At 34.1% G+C, this 18,616-nt stretch overlaps 1 protein-coding gene across 1 annotated transcript in view; it reads left to right on the top strand.

Annotated features, from left to right (window-relative positions):
* Positions 1-215: 215 nt before the first annotated feature.
* Positions 216-18,616, top strand: part of TMEM156 (transmembrane protein 156) — a 39,668-nt gene continuing 21,267 nt past the window's right edge. Inside the window, exons 1-4 of the mRNA XM_023506050.2 lie at positions 216-603; positions 12,102-12,425; positions 15,342-15,599; positions 18,152-18,271. Of these exons, the coding sequence (XP_023361818.1) occupies positions 504-603; positions 12,102-12,425; positions 15,342-15,599; positions 18,152-18,271 (802 nt within the window). The 5' untranslated portion in view covers positions 216-503. The remainder of the gene's footprint in view (positions 604-12,101; positions 12,426-15,341; positions 15,600-18,151; positions 18,272-18,616) is intronic.

Genomic DNA, 18,616 nt, shown 5'->3' with positions numbered 1-18,616 from the left:
CTTATCCTAATCCTACTGCTACCATACATACTTTGGCAAATTTAGCATTAAAATTCTGCAGGTCTCTTGAGTTTTCCCTTAGAGTGAAGTACCCCACTGTTTACTGGCTTCTGAACGAACTGTTTCCTGGATCATGCTTCCTGGGACATTTACAGGCTTGCATAGCTTTCTCTTTGGCAACTAGAGAGTGGGATTATATTTCTCCACACAAGCCAGCAAATTTCTACAAAACAAGATAGGAACAAACCCTTGGCTATGTATTTATTTAAATTTCACATTTAGAAGATGTCTTGAAAGTGTTGATTAGAGGATAGTTTTCTTAATGAAAAAGCTACCAGAAAAATGAAGTCTTTTCTTCTGAACTTCTTTGTAGCAAAAATAACAGTCTTACCCCCAAAAGGAAGTCTGAAGTATGCTACATTAACATACTATACCACAAAAATGAAACTTAAACCAGGAAGAAACACTCGACCACTGCACTAGCGTGTGAGCTATTTCATGCCATGTGCTTGAATATGACAAAAGCAGCTCTCCTCAAGTTATTAGTGGTGATAATGATCATGTTCATTTTAATTTTGCCAGATTATTTCAAGACATCCAAAGGTGAGTAACCAATTGTAATAAATGGCCTCCCTTTTCCTGATGCCATGTAATGACAAAAAGTCTTTTTTTTTTAATTCATACTGCTTATTACAATAGTTATGCTTGATAAGCTCTAACAAAATGACACGAAATTACAACTGATATATAATCAAATGAGGTTGTCAACTATTTTGCAAGCCTTAAGTAGTATATAAATCTTAGCAATTTAGTAAACTAACTCTGACAATATGGATGAATTATGATTTATATGATATTCATGAAAATTTAAAAAAGGAAAGTTTAAAATAAAGTTTCTAGTTTGTGAAAGTTCATAGGAATCCTTTCTCACTTATTTTGTACTTTAAGTTAGTTTCATGTTATTGAATTGTGGTGTTTTATATAAAGGTATTTGCTGGATTGAAAAAAATTTTTGAACTTGCTATCTGCAAAATAAAATGCTGCATAAAGCACTGCTCTCATTAAGTTCAACATACACGTATTAGATACCCAGTGTGCAAATCTGGCGTTTTAAATTTTGCGAAAATTAATATTATTTTATGTATTTTGGAAATGTTACTAAGATAATGTGTAGTCTCAGCTTAAATAACTATTTTAGCATGAAAGAAACATCTATACTTTGGTCTAATATGTGGATTCATTTACTAGACAAGTGAACAACTTTCTTCTTTCCTTGGGTTACACAGTTTTTTTTTTTTTTAATTTCTACACGAGACAGTTGTTAAATGGGATACTTGATAAAAATCAATTTTGTCAAAGGTTTCTCTGTGACACAGAAAGGCCAAGATGAAGAGTATAATTTCCAACCATGTTTACCCTGAAGCATCATATTTATGGGTATGAACTTCTATGTTAAATATTTTTCTTACTTCCCATACCACTAACTAGAAAAATACTACATTATAGTAAGATGAGATAGCATGAAAATTATTATGTAATATCATATGGTACAGTCCTTTTTTTAAAAGAAATTACTATTTCTTCCTTAATTATTTAGCATTTTATTTTTCTCCAACTACATGTAATAATAATTGGCTTTTAAAATTTTGACTTACAAATTCTCTTCCTCCTTTTCTACTCCCTTCAACGAGAAGGCAGGCAATTTAATATAAATTATTCATGTGTAGTCATGCAAAATATATTTCCACATTGGTTGGTTGTTGTCCTTTGTTCTTGAAGAGGACCAAAATTATACCACTATGTTAAGAGTCAAGTTACAGTGTGTCCAACTGTGGCTGATCAGACCGATATGAGCTCAGAATGCTCTATCACAGGTCGGCCCAAATAGGTCATATGAACATTTGGGGTGGATTCTCTAGCTTAGGGCAGGTAGCAGTTCTTTTGAGCTAGTTCAATAATGCTCTGCTCATGATGCTCTCTGATGGCAGCCCACCATGCATGTGTCAACATTTCCCATGTCATACAATCAATTCTAAAGTTCTTATGAGAGGCCTTGAGCCTGTCCTTGAACCACTTTTTCTGACCACCTGGTGAGCGCTTGTCCTCGGTGAGTTCTCTATAAAGCAGTCTTGTTGGCAAGTGTACATTTGGCACTGGGTTACCAGGCCAACAGAGCTTCACTTTCTGCAGTAAAGTTAGAATGTTTGGCAGTTTAGTTGCAGAAAAGTCTTCCATGTCTGGCTGCTTCTTCTGCCAGGTGATCTTTAGAATGTTCCCAAGACTACTCGAAGCTATTCACTTCCCTGGCATGGTACTGGGACGGTGTCCAGGTGTGAGTAATGAAGTCAGCACCATGACTCTGCCAGTGGTTCTCAAAGTCTGGTCCAGAGCATCCTCAGACTCTCTGAAATACTTTCAGAGAGTCTACAAATTCATAATTGGTTTTTATTTTTAATGTGATCAATATCTATAACTATAACCCACATAAACAAAAACTCTTTGGACAGCAGCTCCTCAATCATTTTTAACAGGATAAAGATATTGAGAACAAAAGTTTGAGGACCACTGCTGTAGACCTTCAGTTCGGTAGTCAGTTAATACCTCTTATCTCCCACATTATTTCCATATTAGTCATGTAAAAGAAAACATAGACCAAACAAACCCCACCTCAAAATAAAGTAAAAAAAAAAATGCTTCAATCTGTATTCAAACTCTATCAGTTCTTTCTCTAAGGATGGAGAGTATTTTTCATGCTTCAGAGTTGTTTTGGATCATTGTATGCTGAGAATAGTTGTCATTCACAGAAAAGAGCTCTTGTGAATATCCTTATACATATAGGTCCTTTTCCCTTTTTTAAAAAAATCTCTTTTGGGATATGATTTATTTCTAGGTTAAAGGTTATGTATGGTTTTATAGCCCTTTGGGAATAGTTCCAAATTTCTCTAAAGAATAATTGACTTTATTCACAACTCTACCACCAGTTTATTAGTGTCTCAATTTTCCCACATCCTGTTCAAAACTTGTCATTTTCTTTTTTGGTCCTAATCTAACTAGTAAGGCGGTAATACCTCAGAATGGTTTTAATTTGCATTTCTCCAATCAATAAAGATTTAGAGCATTTTTTTTCATCTGGCTATAGATAGTTTTGATTACTTCATTTGAAAATTAAGTTCAAAACTTTTAATCATTTATCAATTGAGGATACCTCGTATTTTTTACAAATTTAATTCATTTCTCTATATATTTAAGAAATGAGGCCTTGGTGAGAGAAACTTGCTTCGAAAAGTTTTTCACAGTTATGATGGCTAATTATGTTTTTTTCCCATCCTATTCCCCCCCCCTATATTCTATTCTATTCTCTCTCTCCTTTCTCCATGTCCCTCCTCAAAAGTGTTTTGCTTCTGACTACTGTGTCTCCCAATTCACCCTCACTTTTTATTAGCAACCCCTACCCCAAATCTTATGCCATTTCCTTCTGTTTTTCTATAGGGTAAGATTGAGTGTACATGTTATTCCCCCCACACATACTTCCCCATCTTAACCTGCATTGTAAAAGCTTTTTCTTGCTTCTTTTAATTGAGATAACTTACCTCTCCCTTTCCCTTTCTCCTAATGCATACCTCTTTCTCACCCTTTAATTTAATTTAATTTTTTTAGATATCCAATCATATTCAACTCGTATCTGTGATCTCTCTTTATATACTCCTTCTAGCTGCCCAAATGGGAAACTTCTTGGGCATTATAAATATCATCTTCCCATATAGGAATGTAAATATTTTAACCTTATTAAGTGTTTAAGATGTCTTTTTCCCGTTTACCTTTTTTATGCTTCTCTTCAGTTTTATAATTTGAAAGTCAAATTTTTCTCTTCAACCTTGGTTTTTTTCATCAGAAGTGCTTGAAAGTCTCCTATTTCATCAACTATCCATTTTACTCCCAAAGTAATTCTCAATTTTGCTGGGTTAATCCTAGCTCCTTTGCCTTCTAGAATATCATATTCAAAGTCCTCTGATCTTTTAATGTAGAAGCTGCCAAATCTCATGTTATCCTGACTGTGGCTTCACAGTACTTGCATTGTTTACTTTCTGGCTGCCCATAACACTTTCTCTTTGACCTGGGAGATCTGAAATTTGGTTATAATATTCCTGGAAGTTTTCATTTTTCATTTTGGGACTGCTTTTAGAATTGGTTGACTCTTTCAACTTCTATTTCACTCTCTGGTTCTGGAATACCAGAATAGTTTTCCTTGATAATTTCTTGAAAGATGATATCTCAGCTAATTTTTGATCATGGCTTTTCAGCTAACCCAGTAATTCTTATGTTATCTCTCTTCAATCTATTTTCTAGGTCAGTTGTCTCACATTGTCTTCCATATTTTTCTTTTTTTTTTTGGTTTTGTTTTATTATTTATTGATGTCCCATGAAGTCATTAACTTTTGTTTGCTCAATTCTGATTTTTGAGGAAGTATTTTTTTTCAGTGAGCTTTTGTATCTCCTTTTCTATTTGGCCAATTCTACTTTTTAAGGAATTCTTTTCTTCAGTAAATTTTTGTGCCTCTTTTTTCATTTGGCCAATTTTGCTTTTCAAAGCATTCTTCTCTTCATTGGATTTTTTAGCTTCAAAAGATAACTGTTAATGTCTGAACAATGCCCACCTCCCTGTACTTACTGATTTCGCTTTTTTGTTCCAGTCTTTTTACTGGTAGAGGAAATTATTCAGTTTTAAAGAAAATGTTTTCTTAAAAGTGTATCTGTATTTCATTAAAGTTTGCAAACCAGAGGCAATAGTTGCATCTCCAATTCATAAATGGCATAAATAATTGATAAAATAGACAGTTTTGTTCACTTCAGTTTCTTTATGAGCAAAATTGAAATAGTGAGCTGGACTTGTCAATTTCTATTTCTTGATTCATTTCACATCCTTTTATGAAAATGGAATTATAACAATCAATGAAATGGAAGAAAGAAGTAACAAAGGACTCAGAATAGTCAAAAATTATTAATCATTTTATATTTAACTACTGATTTGTAACACTTATTAACATCTAATTATCTATATCCTCTAGAGAATGTCAGCTGGAATGATAATTAATTAAAAAGTTTAGACAATCAAGTATATTTAGTGGAATGAATGATTTTCTGAAACTTACAGAAGAGCTATCCGCCCTGTATGACTTGTTGTTTTAGTCTCATTATTTTATCTGTCAGTCCTCTGATGGCACAGTAGATAGAACTTTAAACCTAGAGTCTAGTTCGAATCCTGCCACAGATAATTATAATTTGATTACCATTCATGAAGTTCTGAGTACATTGCTTAACCTTTGTTTGTTTCACTTTTTTATCTGTAAAGTTAAAGTAATAGTAACAACTATTTTCTAGGGCATGATGGTACCTTATGATGATAAAAATGAGATATTTGTAATATACTTTGCAAATCTCAAAACTATCTTTACATGCTAGTTATTATTATTAATAAATCCCAATAATGTTTGAGCTGCTGATATCTTATAACTAGTTGAATCAACTGTTGTTGCATATTTTTAAAATTTAATATTGTATAAAAAGTTAGAAAATTTAAAATCTCAGATAATACCCAAAAGGAGTGTTAAACTTGCTATAAAAACTTTTTTGTACTTCCCAACTAACTGTGCTTTAAGATTATTGCATTATGTGAAAGAGAATATTTCTAAACATGGCACAAAACAGACCAAAAACCCTCAATCTTGCCAAAGACAGCTATATGGAATGCATTTTAACAGCTTAGGAGGGTAGATCATATCCTTTCATTCAGGTGGCCACAGAGGCAACTACTGCTTGTGATGATTTTTTAAAAATAACTGTTTCACTGCAGCTATAGAGGAGGGTCTAAAATGTAATGTGAAGGCCAAATTGGGGAGGAAAAACTACTTATTTTAAAACATCAATATGCTATGCCCGATTCCTTGTCATTTTCCTTCCTTTGCGAAATGAAGAATAGAACTTAAAAGCCATGTTTGCAAAACAAGAAAGAAAGCAAAGATCCCTGAAAGAAACTCATCTTTACCTATGGACCTTGAAGTCTCATCACACATCTATGGCTCCTTGAAAATGTATGTTGGATGAAATCCAGCTCTTATAGGACTTGTTTCCTGAAACATTTGCTTGCTTCCTTACCCATATATAATTCTCACAGCACTAGCCCTGCACATTCTTTCTCTCTTTAGGGGTTTTACGATTCCTAAAATATTTTATTTGCCTCTTTTTTTTTTTTTTAACAGTGTGTACATTTCTCCTCTTTATGCCTCCTTCTCGTCTTGTAAATACTGCACATTCAGTGAGACATTTCCAAATATCAGTCTGCTGGTGTACATTTAAACTGTCTTTCTTTTATGTTCTGTTTATCATAAACCTTTCTTCCCTCCATACTCCTGGGCTTCCAATCTGATTTATGGCATCAATGCATTTATCATTCACTTTCCATGGATGCTCCTTTCTTTTTCACAAAGTGTTAACCTGGGAGATTTCACCTATTGGAGAGGCAGAAAGTGAAAATATGGAGTCAATTTTGAGCTTTTGCCATTGGGATTTGGAATGAATACTTGCTTTGGAGCTCATTGCTAATTATTTTCTAGGCTGACCAGGTGTGGTCTGAATGAGTCATAACTCATAAACGCCCCACTTGATTAGCACAGTGAGTTTATGGCCAAGTGGAAATGAATTCAAATCAACACCTGTGAAAACCAGTAACTAAATAGCGGCGTTGCTATATAATTTGGACAGTTCCGGCTCTAAACGCCAAATTACTGCCTTGTGCAACAAATGCTCGTAAAGATCAGAGATGTTTCCAAAAATTTCCCCAATAGCAATAGTCAAAATTCTCACTAATAGTAATAGTCATGGTGAGCCTTTTTAAAGTCTCTAATATGTCATTTGATGCCTAGAAGTAAACTCTCTTGCCTTTGAGCTAACATAATTCTTTGTTTCATGAAATTTTGTTTGATTCCGGTCATGTGCAGAAGAGGCACCTTGTTGGCAAGTTTTGCTTTGCTGAAGCAAATGCTTTTTAGGTCAACAAATAATAAACTCACTGGGATAAAATCTGGCACATAATGATCCTTTAATAAATGCTTATTGATTGACTGCCATAGCACATATCATTAGGGTATGAAAACAGGAAATGTCCTGTTTATTTTTAAAGGAAAACATTTAATATTTAATCATAAAATACATTATATAGAACATCAATAGCTAAACTAATGTTTATAGGTAGTTTGGGAATGTGTGATTCTTATTCTTAGCCTCTTAGCCTTTTTCCCATTCTGGTACCATCAATGAAACAGCTAAAGAGAACTGATTGCACAGGGCTGAGGATGAATTTATATATTATTTTTGTTTCATAGGTTGCCACCATGAATACATCCCAAAATGGCTAGCCTAGTGGTAATGAGGAGTAGCCTCCATGTACCTCCCTACACTGCTAAGAAAGAAAACAGTTCAATACTAGAACTATACTTTAAGCCTTTCCTGAACAATAAGTCTGCACTCTGCTGGCTTTCAAGGGTCACCTCCGTGCCAGGATGAGGCAATGGCAAACTATTTTAATTGAAAGGGAAAATGATTGATTTGGACAGTTGTCAAATAATATCTCTTTGTTCATTTAACTTGATGTCCTTCATTTGGGTAGCCCACTATGTTCCAAGAAGTACTCAGCAGAATCCTGGCAGATTGCAGCCCAAGTTGTAGAGTATTTATGAGATATTGTCATCTCAGTGAGGGAGGATTTAGGTGCTTAGTTCCCAGAAATATTAATAGGCATTAGATGCATAAATCCCTGTTTATGGAGACAAGAATGTGGTTCTGTCCTAGGAGCTGAATAATTGTAAAAGAGGGAAGCACCCTGTGGATCTTTCTTTTCTAATTGAATGACTTAAACCTAATATTATAAAATTGCTGTAAGGTAATCTCATCGTTAAAAATAAAGAATGTTTCATCAGTTCAGGAAAGTCTAGTTTATTATTTATTAGATTAGAATACAGGAACAATGGCATTAAAATTTTCTATCATCCTTTTTAGGCAAGATAAATTCAAGAAGTTGGAAACTATAAGATTAATAGTGTCAAAGGGGAAATGTAGAATGGCAAAAAATCACTGGTTTCTTTACACATGTTGAAACTTTGAAATATAGAATATTCTCATTTCCTTGACAGGGACATTATCACTGAAGTGAGTTGATTTTTGATTATAATTATTTTCTACAATTAGTAATATACTATTTGAATTATATTTTGGGTAATATTCTCAGATGTTTGGATCAGAGAATAAAGAGCTAGAAGCATCCTTAACATAGGTGTGTTCAGCATGTTTTCATTAGGATGTACTTTATACAAAGTTCCTTTTTTAAGTGAAGATTTATTGAATATGTGTGTATATATATATATATATATGTACACAAACACACATATGTGTGTGTGTCAGTTTTATGTTAGTTATAAAGGACATTATTTTCAGTAACCAAACTAAAGAAACTTAGACTTAATTAAACAATTTCTAAGAATTACTAATTAAAAATAAAAAATAAATAAAAAGAATTATCAATTAGCTTAAATATAAACTCTAAAAATGAGACCAAATATCCATTTGTTTGGGATAGAAGATGGTGGGGACTGCCTTGGACATTTGCCTATTTACCTTAGAAATCATGCCTTATTGTTGTACATATGTGAGGAAACTGTAGCCCAAAGAAATAACATGTCTTAATCAAGGTCACAAAATATATGCTCTTTTTTTATCATGATTATAGTTTCACACAATGAAAGCAAATATGAACTACAAAATGGAAAATATAGTGATTTGATGAAACAGCAATGAAAAATAAAAACAAAATTAATTTCTGTTATTAAGGACTTATATTTACTGCTGGTTAAAACCACAAACTCAATAAACTTAAAAAAAACCACAAGAAAACCTGTATTTGTACAAAAGTTGCACAAAAATAAAAGATCTAGAGTTTATATTAGAGCACAATATAAAAAAGAGTTCTTGTAAGTAAAATAGTAGGAGCCATAAATGGGAATGTATCTTGTGAGAAATGCAAAGAAGTCTTTCCAGTGGATTCAGCATTGCTTATATCTTTAAAAAAAAAAAAAAAAAAAAAAAAAAAAGCTGTATTGTCCAATCTGAGCATGTTAGATAGGATATGGCATAAAAACATGGAGAAGAACAGAATGGAGGGCCTCTGATTCAGTTTTTTTCCCCACCATCATTTCACAAAGATTTAGGAATAAACTGAGAGAGAGGTCACTTACCCCATAGCAATTAGCATTGCTGTGCTGGAACACCCAAAAGGCATAGAGTCACTTCTTGATTATGCATTCTAATGAAGTTGAACAGAAGGATGGATACTGCACAATTGCAGATAATGAAAAATCTTTTCGCTTTTTTAATTTGGAAGATGAGTTAGTTCTTACATTGTACTAATAATCTTACAATTGCATAATGCCTTATCATTTTCAAAGTGCTTTAATACACATTCTCTCATTTGATCTTCATTGCTATCCTGTGAAAGAGACAGGGAAAATGATAGCCTCTCCAATTTATACATGGGGAAACTGAGACTTTCCCATGGTCATACAGTTACTAAGCTTTACCATCAAGATTTGACCTTGGCTTTCCTGACTCCCATCCATTGTACTTCCCCCCCATATTATTCTATTTCTCATTAATTTAGCTGTATCTTTTGCATGGTTAGTTATATTTTCAAAAACTGAAGAGAACTTGGAGGTTTTTTTTAGTCTAATCTGTAATTTAATGAGCATTCCCATAAGCCATCTAGAACATGAGGATTCCCAAAAGCTATCTAGAATAAGTGATCATATATTTTCTCCTAGAAAACAACAGATTTTTTAAAACAGAATTGTTGTCTAAAGATCTCATCTCAATCATGTATTTGTGAAGAAAGTTTTCAGAACATAAGGGAAGGAAATATTTATTTCTAATACATTTTATTTTAGGACTTATACATGATTCCTTTTTAAATACAGCCATAAAGATAACTCTGATAAATGAGTCTCTTATTATTGTCAAAAGAGCTATAAAACAAGGGGATATATTTCTGCCAAAGATATTTGCCACTATTGTGAATGATAACTTTGGACAAATCCATATGGAAGAGTAATTTCTATAGAAGGGTTGTCCTTCAGAGCTTCCTATTTGTGGATGATCTTATGATGATTATAAGAGTGAATGATAAGGCCTTCTCAATCAAATCCATACCAGGAGAAGATGAAGCTAAGAAAGAAAATGACCAATATCAATATACAAATATTGGATAAAATGAAATCAGCTAGGACACGTTAGAAATATTCATTATGGTCAGGTTGGATTTATGCTATGAGTGTAGAATCAGCTCGTTATTAGGAAAATTGTAAACATAACAGAAAATTTAAATGCCCAGAATAATAAATATTACATGATTTTACTAATAGATGCAGGAAATTTTTGACAAAATACACCACCAATTTCTGTGAAAACATTAAAAATCATAAAACCAAAAGCTAACATTATATGTAATGGATAAACACCAGCGGTATTTCCAATATGAACAAAGGTAAAAAGTAAGGATATCTATTATCACCACTATTATTTTTTATAGTTCTATTAATACTAGCTATAGAAATAAGGTGAGAAGAAACTGAAATAATAAGAATAATCAAAAAATGAACCAAAATCATTGCTTTTCTGCAGAGGCCAGGCTGGTTTTCATAGGAAATTTAGTAGATTCAACTAAAACGTTAATTGATATAATGCAAAATGGCAGTGTACAGCTTTTCTGTACATTATCAGTAAAGCTCATCACATTAAGATAGAAACATAAAGACTTTTAAAAATAAGACACAAATAAATGATTGAAGAGGTTTTAATCAATTATCATTGGGTCATGTCAATATGATGAAGGTGACAATTCTACCCGTTAGTTTATTTATTCAGTGTCACAACCATAAAACCACCAAAGGATGAATTTATAGAGCTAGAAAAAGATATCAAAATTCATCTGGAGAAATAAAAGGTAAGACTATTAAGAGAAATAATGAAAAAAAATTAAGGAAGAAATCTAGTACCACCAGATCTTATGTTATACTACAAAGCAGTAATCATCAAATCTATTTGATACAAGTTAAAAAACAAATTAGAAATACAACATACAAAAGCAAAAGAATCCAGTAACCAATTTTCAATAAACCCCCAAAATGCTCATCACTGTGGTAAGGATTCCATCCAACAAAAACTACTGTGAAAACTGGAAAGAAGAATAGAAGAAATAAGGTTTGCATCATGATTTTACACTATATAGCACAATAAACCTCCAGATGGACAGATAACCTATATCTAAAAAGTGAATGAGGGGCAGCAAGATGGCGCAGTGGATAGAGCACCAGCCATCAAGTTAGGACCTGAGTTCAAATCTGGTCCTAGCTGTGTGGCCCTGGGCAGGTCACTTAACCCCAATTACCTCAGGGGGAAAAAAATGAAGAAAATACCTGATTCAACTCCAGGGGGAAAGTTTGTGATCAGACAAATGATAGAAGATCATAAAAGATCGAAGAGATAACTTTGACCTCATTTCACACAAATCAAAATCAATATAGTTAAAATTAGAAAATAGATAACTGAGGTAGGTAGGGGTAAGGGCTCTGAGTCTTTGTAACCAATTTTTCTGATTAAAAATGATATTCATAATATAAGAAACTGATTCAAATAAATGATAGACAACCAAACTGCAATAGATAAAATGGCCAAAGAATATCAATGGGTAATTCTCAGAGAAAGAAATCTAAGCAATCAAAAGCCCTGTAAGGTGTTCCAAATCACTAATAATCAGAGAACTAGAAATTGAAAACATATATGAGTTCCTGGCTCACACCTATCAGGTTGTCAAAGAAAATAATTAAATGGAAAAGTTGCTGTTAATCAATTTGAAAGATTTGCCACAGGTAAGCCACAATATTTATGATCTACCTGGTAATAATTGAATTAACTATATATTTATTTAGATGCCCCAGTCTCTGTGTCTATCGGTACCAAAAGATTTTTCTTTTCTTTTTTTTTTTTTTTTTTTCCTGCAGGAAATATTGTGGAACTATCCTGTCTTGACATTAGTTCACTAAATAATTTCACTTATCCACTTCCTGAATTCAATATTTCTTTTGTGAGCTTCCTGCAACAAGGAAGGGAACATGAGGTTATTGTTCTGGGAATCTCTGCAAAGCACTTCCACTTTCATAATATGTCTAATGTCTGTCCGCTAGCCTCTGGGGAATTACAGCTGTATTCTTCATGTTTGTTATGTGAATCCAAAGGAACTGTGGATTTTATTCATCAGGAATTAACAACAAGAGGTAACAACAGACTGAAAGAAGTATGGAAAATGGAAAGACAAGTGATTGATGGTAAATTATTCATAATATTAAATATAATTTAAAACCACAGAGATGAAAATAATTTCTATTTTAAGGACAAAGACATTGGGTCATTAAATTAAACCCCAACCATCAGTAATAGACCTAATCATTTGACATCTGACCTTAAGACTTAAAATTGGAAGTTGCCATAAAGACCATTACCATTTTAGTCAGTCTCTTTCTCAAAGAGGTGTCAGGAGGTGGGTCTCTGCAGGGCTAAAAGGAGAAGATAGATGCAGGTGTTGATGCTTGAGGGGAAGACTAGTCACTGAGGGTTTTTTTTTTTTGCCACTGAGAGGTTAGGTGCAAAGATACACAATCATTTCCCTTCCAAAAGAAGTAGTAGAGGATAATTAAGAGAAGAGACAGACTTTGGATGGATATGGCATGGGAAGTAGGGCTAAAAGCTGGCACTGAGTTTGTAAGTGCATTAGTCTAAAAGAAAAGATAGAGATTATGGTGAGTGTGTATTTTGGGGGTGCATTTTGGTATGGGAACAGTGACCAGCATAGGTGAATATGACATCATGACCCAGTGTATGTAAGGGGAGAAGTGTGAGTGAGTGGAGACTAGGAGCTTGAGACCTTGGGAATATTGTAGAGATAGGCTGAATGTGGAGATGGGAGGACTTGTTATAGAGCTGCTCTCCCCATATGATTATCATGGTATTTGTACATAAATACCTATATAGGTAGAATTTATAGCCTGACGCCAGAGCATACCCTATATACAAGTACAGAATGAATAATGATTCAGATCATCCCATAATACAATTCTGCAAAAGTTGGCTCTCTAGTGATCTTAAATTCTTTCCTGCCTAAGAGGCTTCAATCCTATGGTGACTGTGTCTGGTATAATTAAACATCCCTGGGAGATGGAGGCCCTTGGGGGGTTGGAAGGGGATTGCTTTGCTCTCTAGGACACAGAAAAAGTGTTTTTTTGCTTTTGTGAAATGGATTCACCCAAGTCTTTAAGTCAAGCTATAGAGACCCCGGAGGAAAAAGGAAATGTCTTGACTTTTTATGGGTTAAAATTTGAGTTACTTTGTTTTATTGTTAAATAAAGCCTGTCCTATATTCAATGTTAGCAAGAGTAGAACCAAAATAATCTTCAAAGACACAGATGTGGCCATGTCATTCCTCTGCTCAGAAGCTTCCCTATTGCCTCTAGGATAAAAATGAAATATTTCAGTATGAGATTTATGGCTCTCTACAATCTGGCTCTAACATGCATTTCCAGATTTATTTTGCTTTATTCTATATTACTTCAGTTTCAGGGACGTTAAGATAGAGCGCCAGGTCTGGCGTTTATATCCAGCCTCAGACACTTACCAGCTATGTGATTCTGGGCAAGTCACTTAATTGTGCCTCAGTTTCCTCATCTGTTCAATGAGCTGGAGAAGGAAATGGCAAATCCCTCCAGTATCTTTGCAAAGAAAACCCCAAATATAGCCATGAAGAGATAGACGTAATTGAAACAGCTGAATAACAGTCCAATTTGAGCAGCCCTTCCTTGCTCTCAGCATCCCACCTTCTTCCTCCTTGCATTGTTAAGGTGACCCTGCAACCTTGGGATGCTCTATATCCTCATTCCTGCATTTCCAAATCCTTAGCTTATTTCAGGGTTTAGCTGAGGTACGATCTTGTAAACAGAGCTTTCTGATTTCCACATGAAAGTGTTCTCTTTCTCCTTTGAATTCTTCCAGAACATTTGATTCAGTTTTCTCCTCAACTCTCAGCATATCGAACTGTCTTTTAGACTTATTTCTGTTTTATGTTTATCATGTTCATCATCAGTGTGGGAGCCATAGTCACTCAAGTAGAATAACTTGCCATTTTTGTCTTTGCATTTCCAATATCTAGAGAGACAGAGAAACATACTGGGTAGAGAACTGGCATTAGAATCAGGAAGATCTGTGTATAAGTCCTTTCATTGACACATCCAATATTGGATGTGACTGGGCAGGTCATTTGATTTCTCAGTGGTCCAGGGAATTCTAAGTATATAATTGTTATAAATGAGTCAACACTGTACCAGTGGAGGCGTTTCTGCACTCAGGAGTCCCTAGGCAGATGACATCTCAGATCTAGCCCTCTTCCTAATCTCCACCATCTTTGGGCTACAAAAGTACAATAAAGCAAATTGGATAGAATCCCATGAGGTCAGGCCACTAGGCAGATTTTCAAGGCTGGCCAGTCACAGGTGCTACTCTCCTTTCTTAAAAAGGGCAAAAAATATTGGGATCCCATAAAACATCAGATAAATATGGTCGATTGCTCTTTGAGGATGTCAGTTCTGCTCCAATCCTACAGCGTGCATTTCTCTTAAATGCATTTATTATCTTTTCCTTTTATTCTCTCCCAACTGAGTAATTTTAAAATTAAATATGTGTATAATGCTAATAGTCCAGCAAAACAAATTCTTATATTGGGAAGGTCTTCATTCTGTATTTTTAAATCTCTCACCTTTCTGGCAGGAGATGAGTATCATTTTGGTGTTTCTTTGTATCCCAAGTGCTTATTACAATACCTGGCACATAATACCAAATAAGATATATAAAGCTCTCAGCAAATGTAAAAATGTTTCATAAGGTAGTTAGTAATAGTATCAGTAATAAGAGTAATAGGAGTAGCAGCAGTCATAAAATTACTTATTGTTTGGTCACATGCAACTCTTTGTAACTCTATTTGAGGAGCAGCAACAGTAGTAGCAACAATAAACACTTAATAAATGCTTGTTGATTGACCGACTGACCAACTGACTATCATCTTAAAAGCTTAACCTCCTGTAGGTAAATTTCCACCGAAAATCATTCAGTCATACTTCTTTCTTAAGGTAAAATGAGGTTGTAATGAGTTTTCATGTATAAGTCCCTTGCAGAAAATAATTCTATTTTCCTTCTAGCATCTATAATGAATGACTCAATGAAAATGAAAGCTGAGAATTTTCTTCCACTTCATGTTCTTTTCAACTTCACCGTGGTTCCTGTTGTTGAAGCCCTGGGAGGACATGATACCACCTGTGTACTAAAACTCCACCTTAGAAACTCAGCTTCCAGGCAAGACCCACTGAAGACAACTTTGCTAAATGGCTCTCACACAAGTGTGGAAGGCCTGAACAGCTGCAATCAGGTCTCTCTGCAACTTGAAATGGAGACAGGAAGTAAGTTATCTAAGTGAATTAGAAAGAAAGTTGGGGACTTGCTTTACTTTTCTGGTAATAATTGAGTACAACTAAGAAATTAAAATTCCCTTATCATTTTCACATGAAAGCCAAATACAAGAGCAAATTCGTGAATAAAAGAATAGAGCCCAAGACTGAAAATTGCTTTCATTTCTTTTTTTCTTTCAAAACAGACTTGCCCATGACACATGCCTTAAACACGGACAAATGAGCCTCCTACATGATGCAATTAAAGGACTCTGGGAAAGTCCTTTTTCCCTAATTTAAAAGAAAATCTCCATTTTCTTATGTTGTTGATACTTGATGCCAACCGGTAGAAATTTGCTCTTTGGAGACTAAGACCTCTTTTTCAGTCTTTTGATTGATATTTGAATTCCCTCTAGTAATACTGATCTCAACGCATAATGACTTTCATTTTGTGCTGCTCCTGTCCATATATTCCCATATATCCTGCATAGGGCGTCTCCACTGAGTGCTGTGGACTTCTCTTGCTATGTGTCATATGTGGTCCATGAGTACCATCCCCTGGTTATCCTCAAGTGAGTCCTTTGGGTGTTCTGCAACTTTAGTCTTTTGTGGGCTAAGACCAGACTCCATGACTTACATTGCTTCTCCTTGCTTAGAATGGAAATATCATTTCCTGTCTAAGAGATAACCCATTATTATACATGAAAAATATAAGTGTATATAATGCATTTGTGGAAATTATTGGTGCTGCTAATTTCCTCCCCTCTCCCCCAACCAGTTGTGATCCGTACACTGAAGAAAGGAATGGGAGTTTGGATGAGGGCAAAGGAAGAAGTGCTAGGAAAATGAGGATATTTCAAAGATCCATTTTGCTAAATTTATACATCTGCCTAAGTGCCATGAAAAATCCTTATTCTAGGAAAAAACATGCTTTGCTTCGTAGAGAAAATTGTCTAATCTATCTAGGAAGTCTATCTGTCTTTTTAATTAGGAAGCAGTCAGAGAAATTTGAAAGATCTAAGAATCTGGATTATGGATGTAAAAAAAAGCACTACATTTTTCAATGCACATTTATTTTTAACTACATTGATTTTTGTGTTTTTCCTAAGCATAAGACACAAAATAAACCTTCCTATTGTTTCATATTTTGCCATAAAGAAAAAATTCATTTAGCATTCGTGGAGAATCTATAAATTCTAAGCCTACATGGAGTGAAATGGTTGTCTACTTGTCTTCTTTGGCCCCATAACTCAGAAAGATAATAGTGATTTACAGAAGGGATTTCAGTGTTCTGGGAAAATATAAGTACATTTTTTCATGTTTTCAGAAAATCTGTGCATAAATGAACTTTGGCTAGCCTCTCTTTAAGGGAGTAGGTAATAAATATTCATTTTTTTAAAAAATGGAAAAGTGAATTTAATCTGTAGAAATGAAGTGTTTTATCTCTAAGCCAAGGTGCTTATTTTATTCTGTGCTTCTGTTCTGCCCAAAATTTAACACCTTACATACACCAACTTACAGATAGAATAGACAATGAAGTATTTACCCTGGGAGAAGTACTTGCTCCCTTGGAAACAGAAGACTATAGTTGGCAATTCTTTTCTCTTGGATCTTCAGACTTAATGCTGTCCATATGATGTGTGGGATCACTGAGATGTCATAGTAGATAGAGCATTGGACCTGGACTCAAGAAGATCTGAGTTGAAATCTGGTTTCAGACGCTTATTGTTATGTGAGTCTGGCAAATTATTTAATTCTGTTTGTCTCAGTTTCCTCATCTGAAAAACAAAGTAGAGAAGAAAATGGCAAAGCACTCCAATGTCTTTGCCAAGAAAATCCCAAGTGGACATCAGGAAAAGTCAGACACAGGTCAACAATAGCAAATATGATATGTGACAATGACTTAATTGTAGTATTCAGAATTTAAGGACAATACTAGAATGGACCATTCTCCCATTTGGGGAAGCCATTTTCTCACCTGATTTATCAGTCTATTATCATTCTGTCATATTGATTATATTGCTTTATTTAAATACTAGAAATATTATCATATAAAGCTCAACAATAAATTTTCCTATCCTAAGATTGGTGTTTAACATTTGCCTTATGATGATATTGTTCACATTAGGAAAGTCATAAGGTGATTTCAATTCAATTCATTTTATATCTATGAAGTACCTGCCATGTGCTGGGCTGGGCACTGTGGTAAGTACTAGAGACATGACAAAAACAAGACAGTCTATGCCCTCAAGGATTTTACATTTCTATTTCTTCCACTGGAAATAGCAAAATTGAGTATTAAATTGAAAGTAAATATAATCATAAACTCTTATAGATGAGAGAGAATATAGCTAGTGCTCATCAGTTTCAATTACTTCATTTTACAGATGAAGAAACTCTGGCACAGTAATGATTTGGCTGAGAACACAAGGCTAAATTAGTGGCAGAGTTAGGAATAAAGCTTAAATTTCTTCATTCTGGTAATTACAGCTATTTCTGAGCTCTTGATTCATTTTATTGTGCTTTTAAACATATTTTTTTTCTAATTGCTTCCCTCTCAACAGATTCTACTTGTACCATGAAGATCACCTGGTATGTTTTAATTTTATTAGTTTTCATATTTCTGATCATCTGCAGTGTCTACAAAATATTCCAAGAAAGTAGAAGAATTCAGACTTGGCAGAGTAAGTATTGAAAGCTGACTCCAAATTTTGCTAAATTTCACTGATTTTATGGTCTTGGTCTCTAGCCATGGATTTAATTTCTATTTCAATTTTAATTTAAATAGCATGGCAGAAAGTAGGTGTACATCAACATCTCACATTATATACCAAGATTAGGTCAAAAAAGGTTCATGATTTATATAAAGGGTGATATCTTAAGCAAATTAGGAAAGGATAGACTTGTTTACCTGTTAGATCTATGAATAAGAAAAGATTTTAAGATGAAACAAAATATAGAAAGCATTACAAAATGAAAAATGGATAATTTAGATTGAAAGAAACTAAAAGGTTTTTGTACAAACAAAA

Source organism: Sarcophilus harrisii, chromosome 6 (assembly GCF_902635505.1).
Source record: "Sarcophilus harrisii chromosome 6, mSarHar1.11, whole genome shotgun sequence".
Classification (NCBI taxonomy): domain Eukaryota; kingdom Metazoa; phylum Chordata; class Mammalia; order Dasyuromorphia; family Dasyuridae; genus Sarcophilus; species Sarcophilus harrisii.
This window is presented reverse-complemented; position numbering and strand designations above follow the sequence as displayed.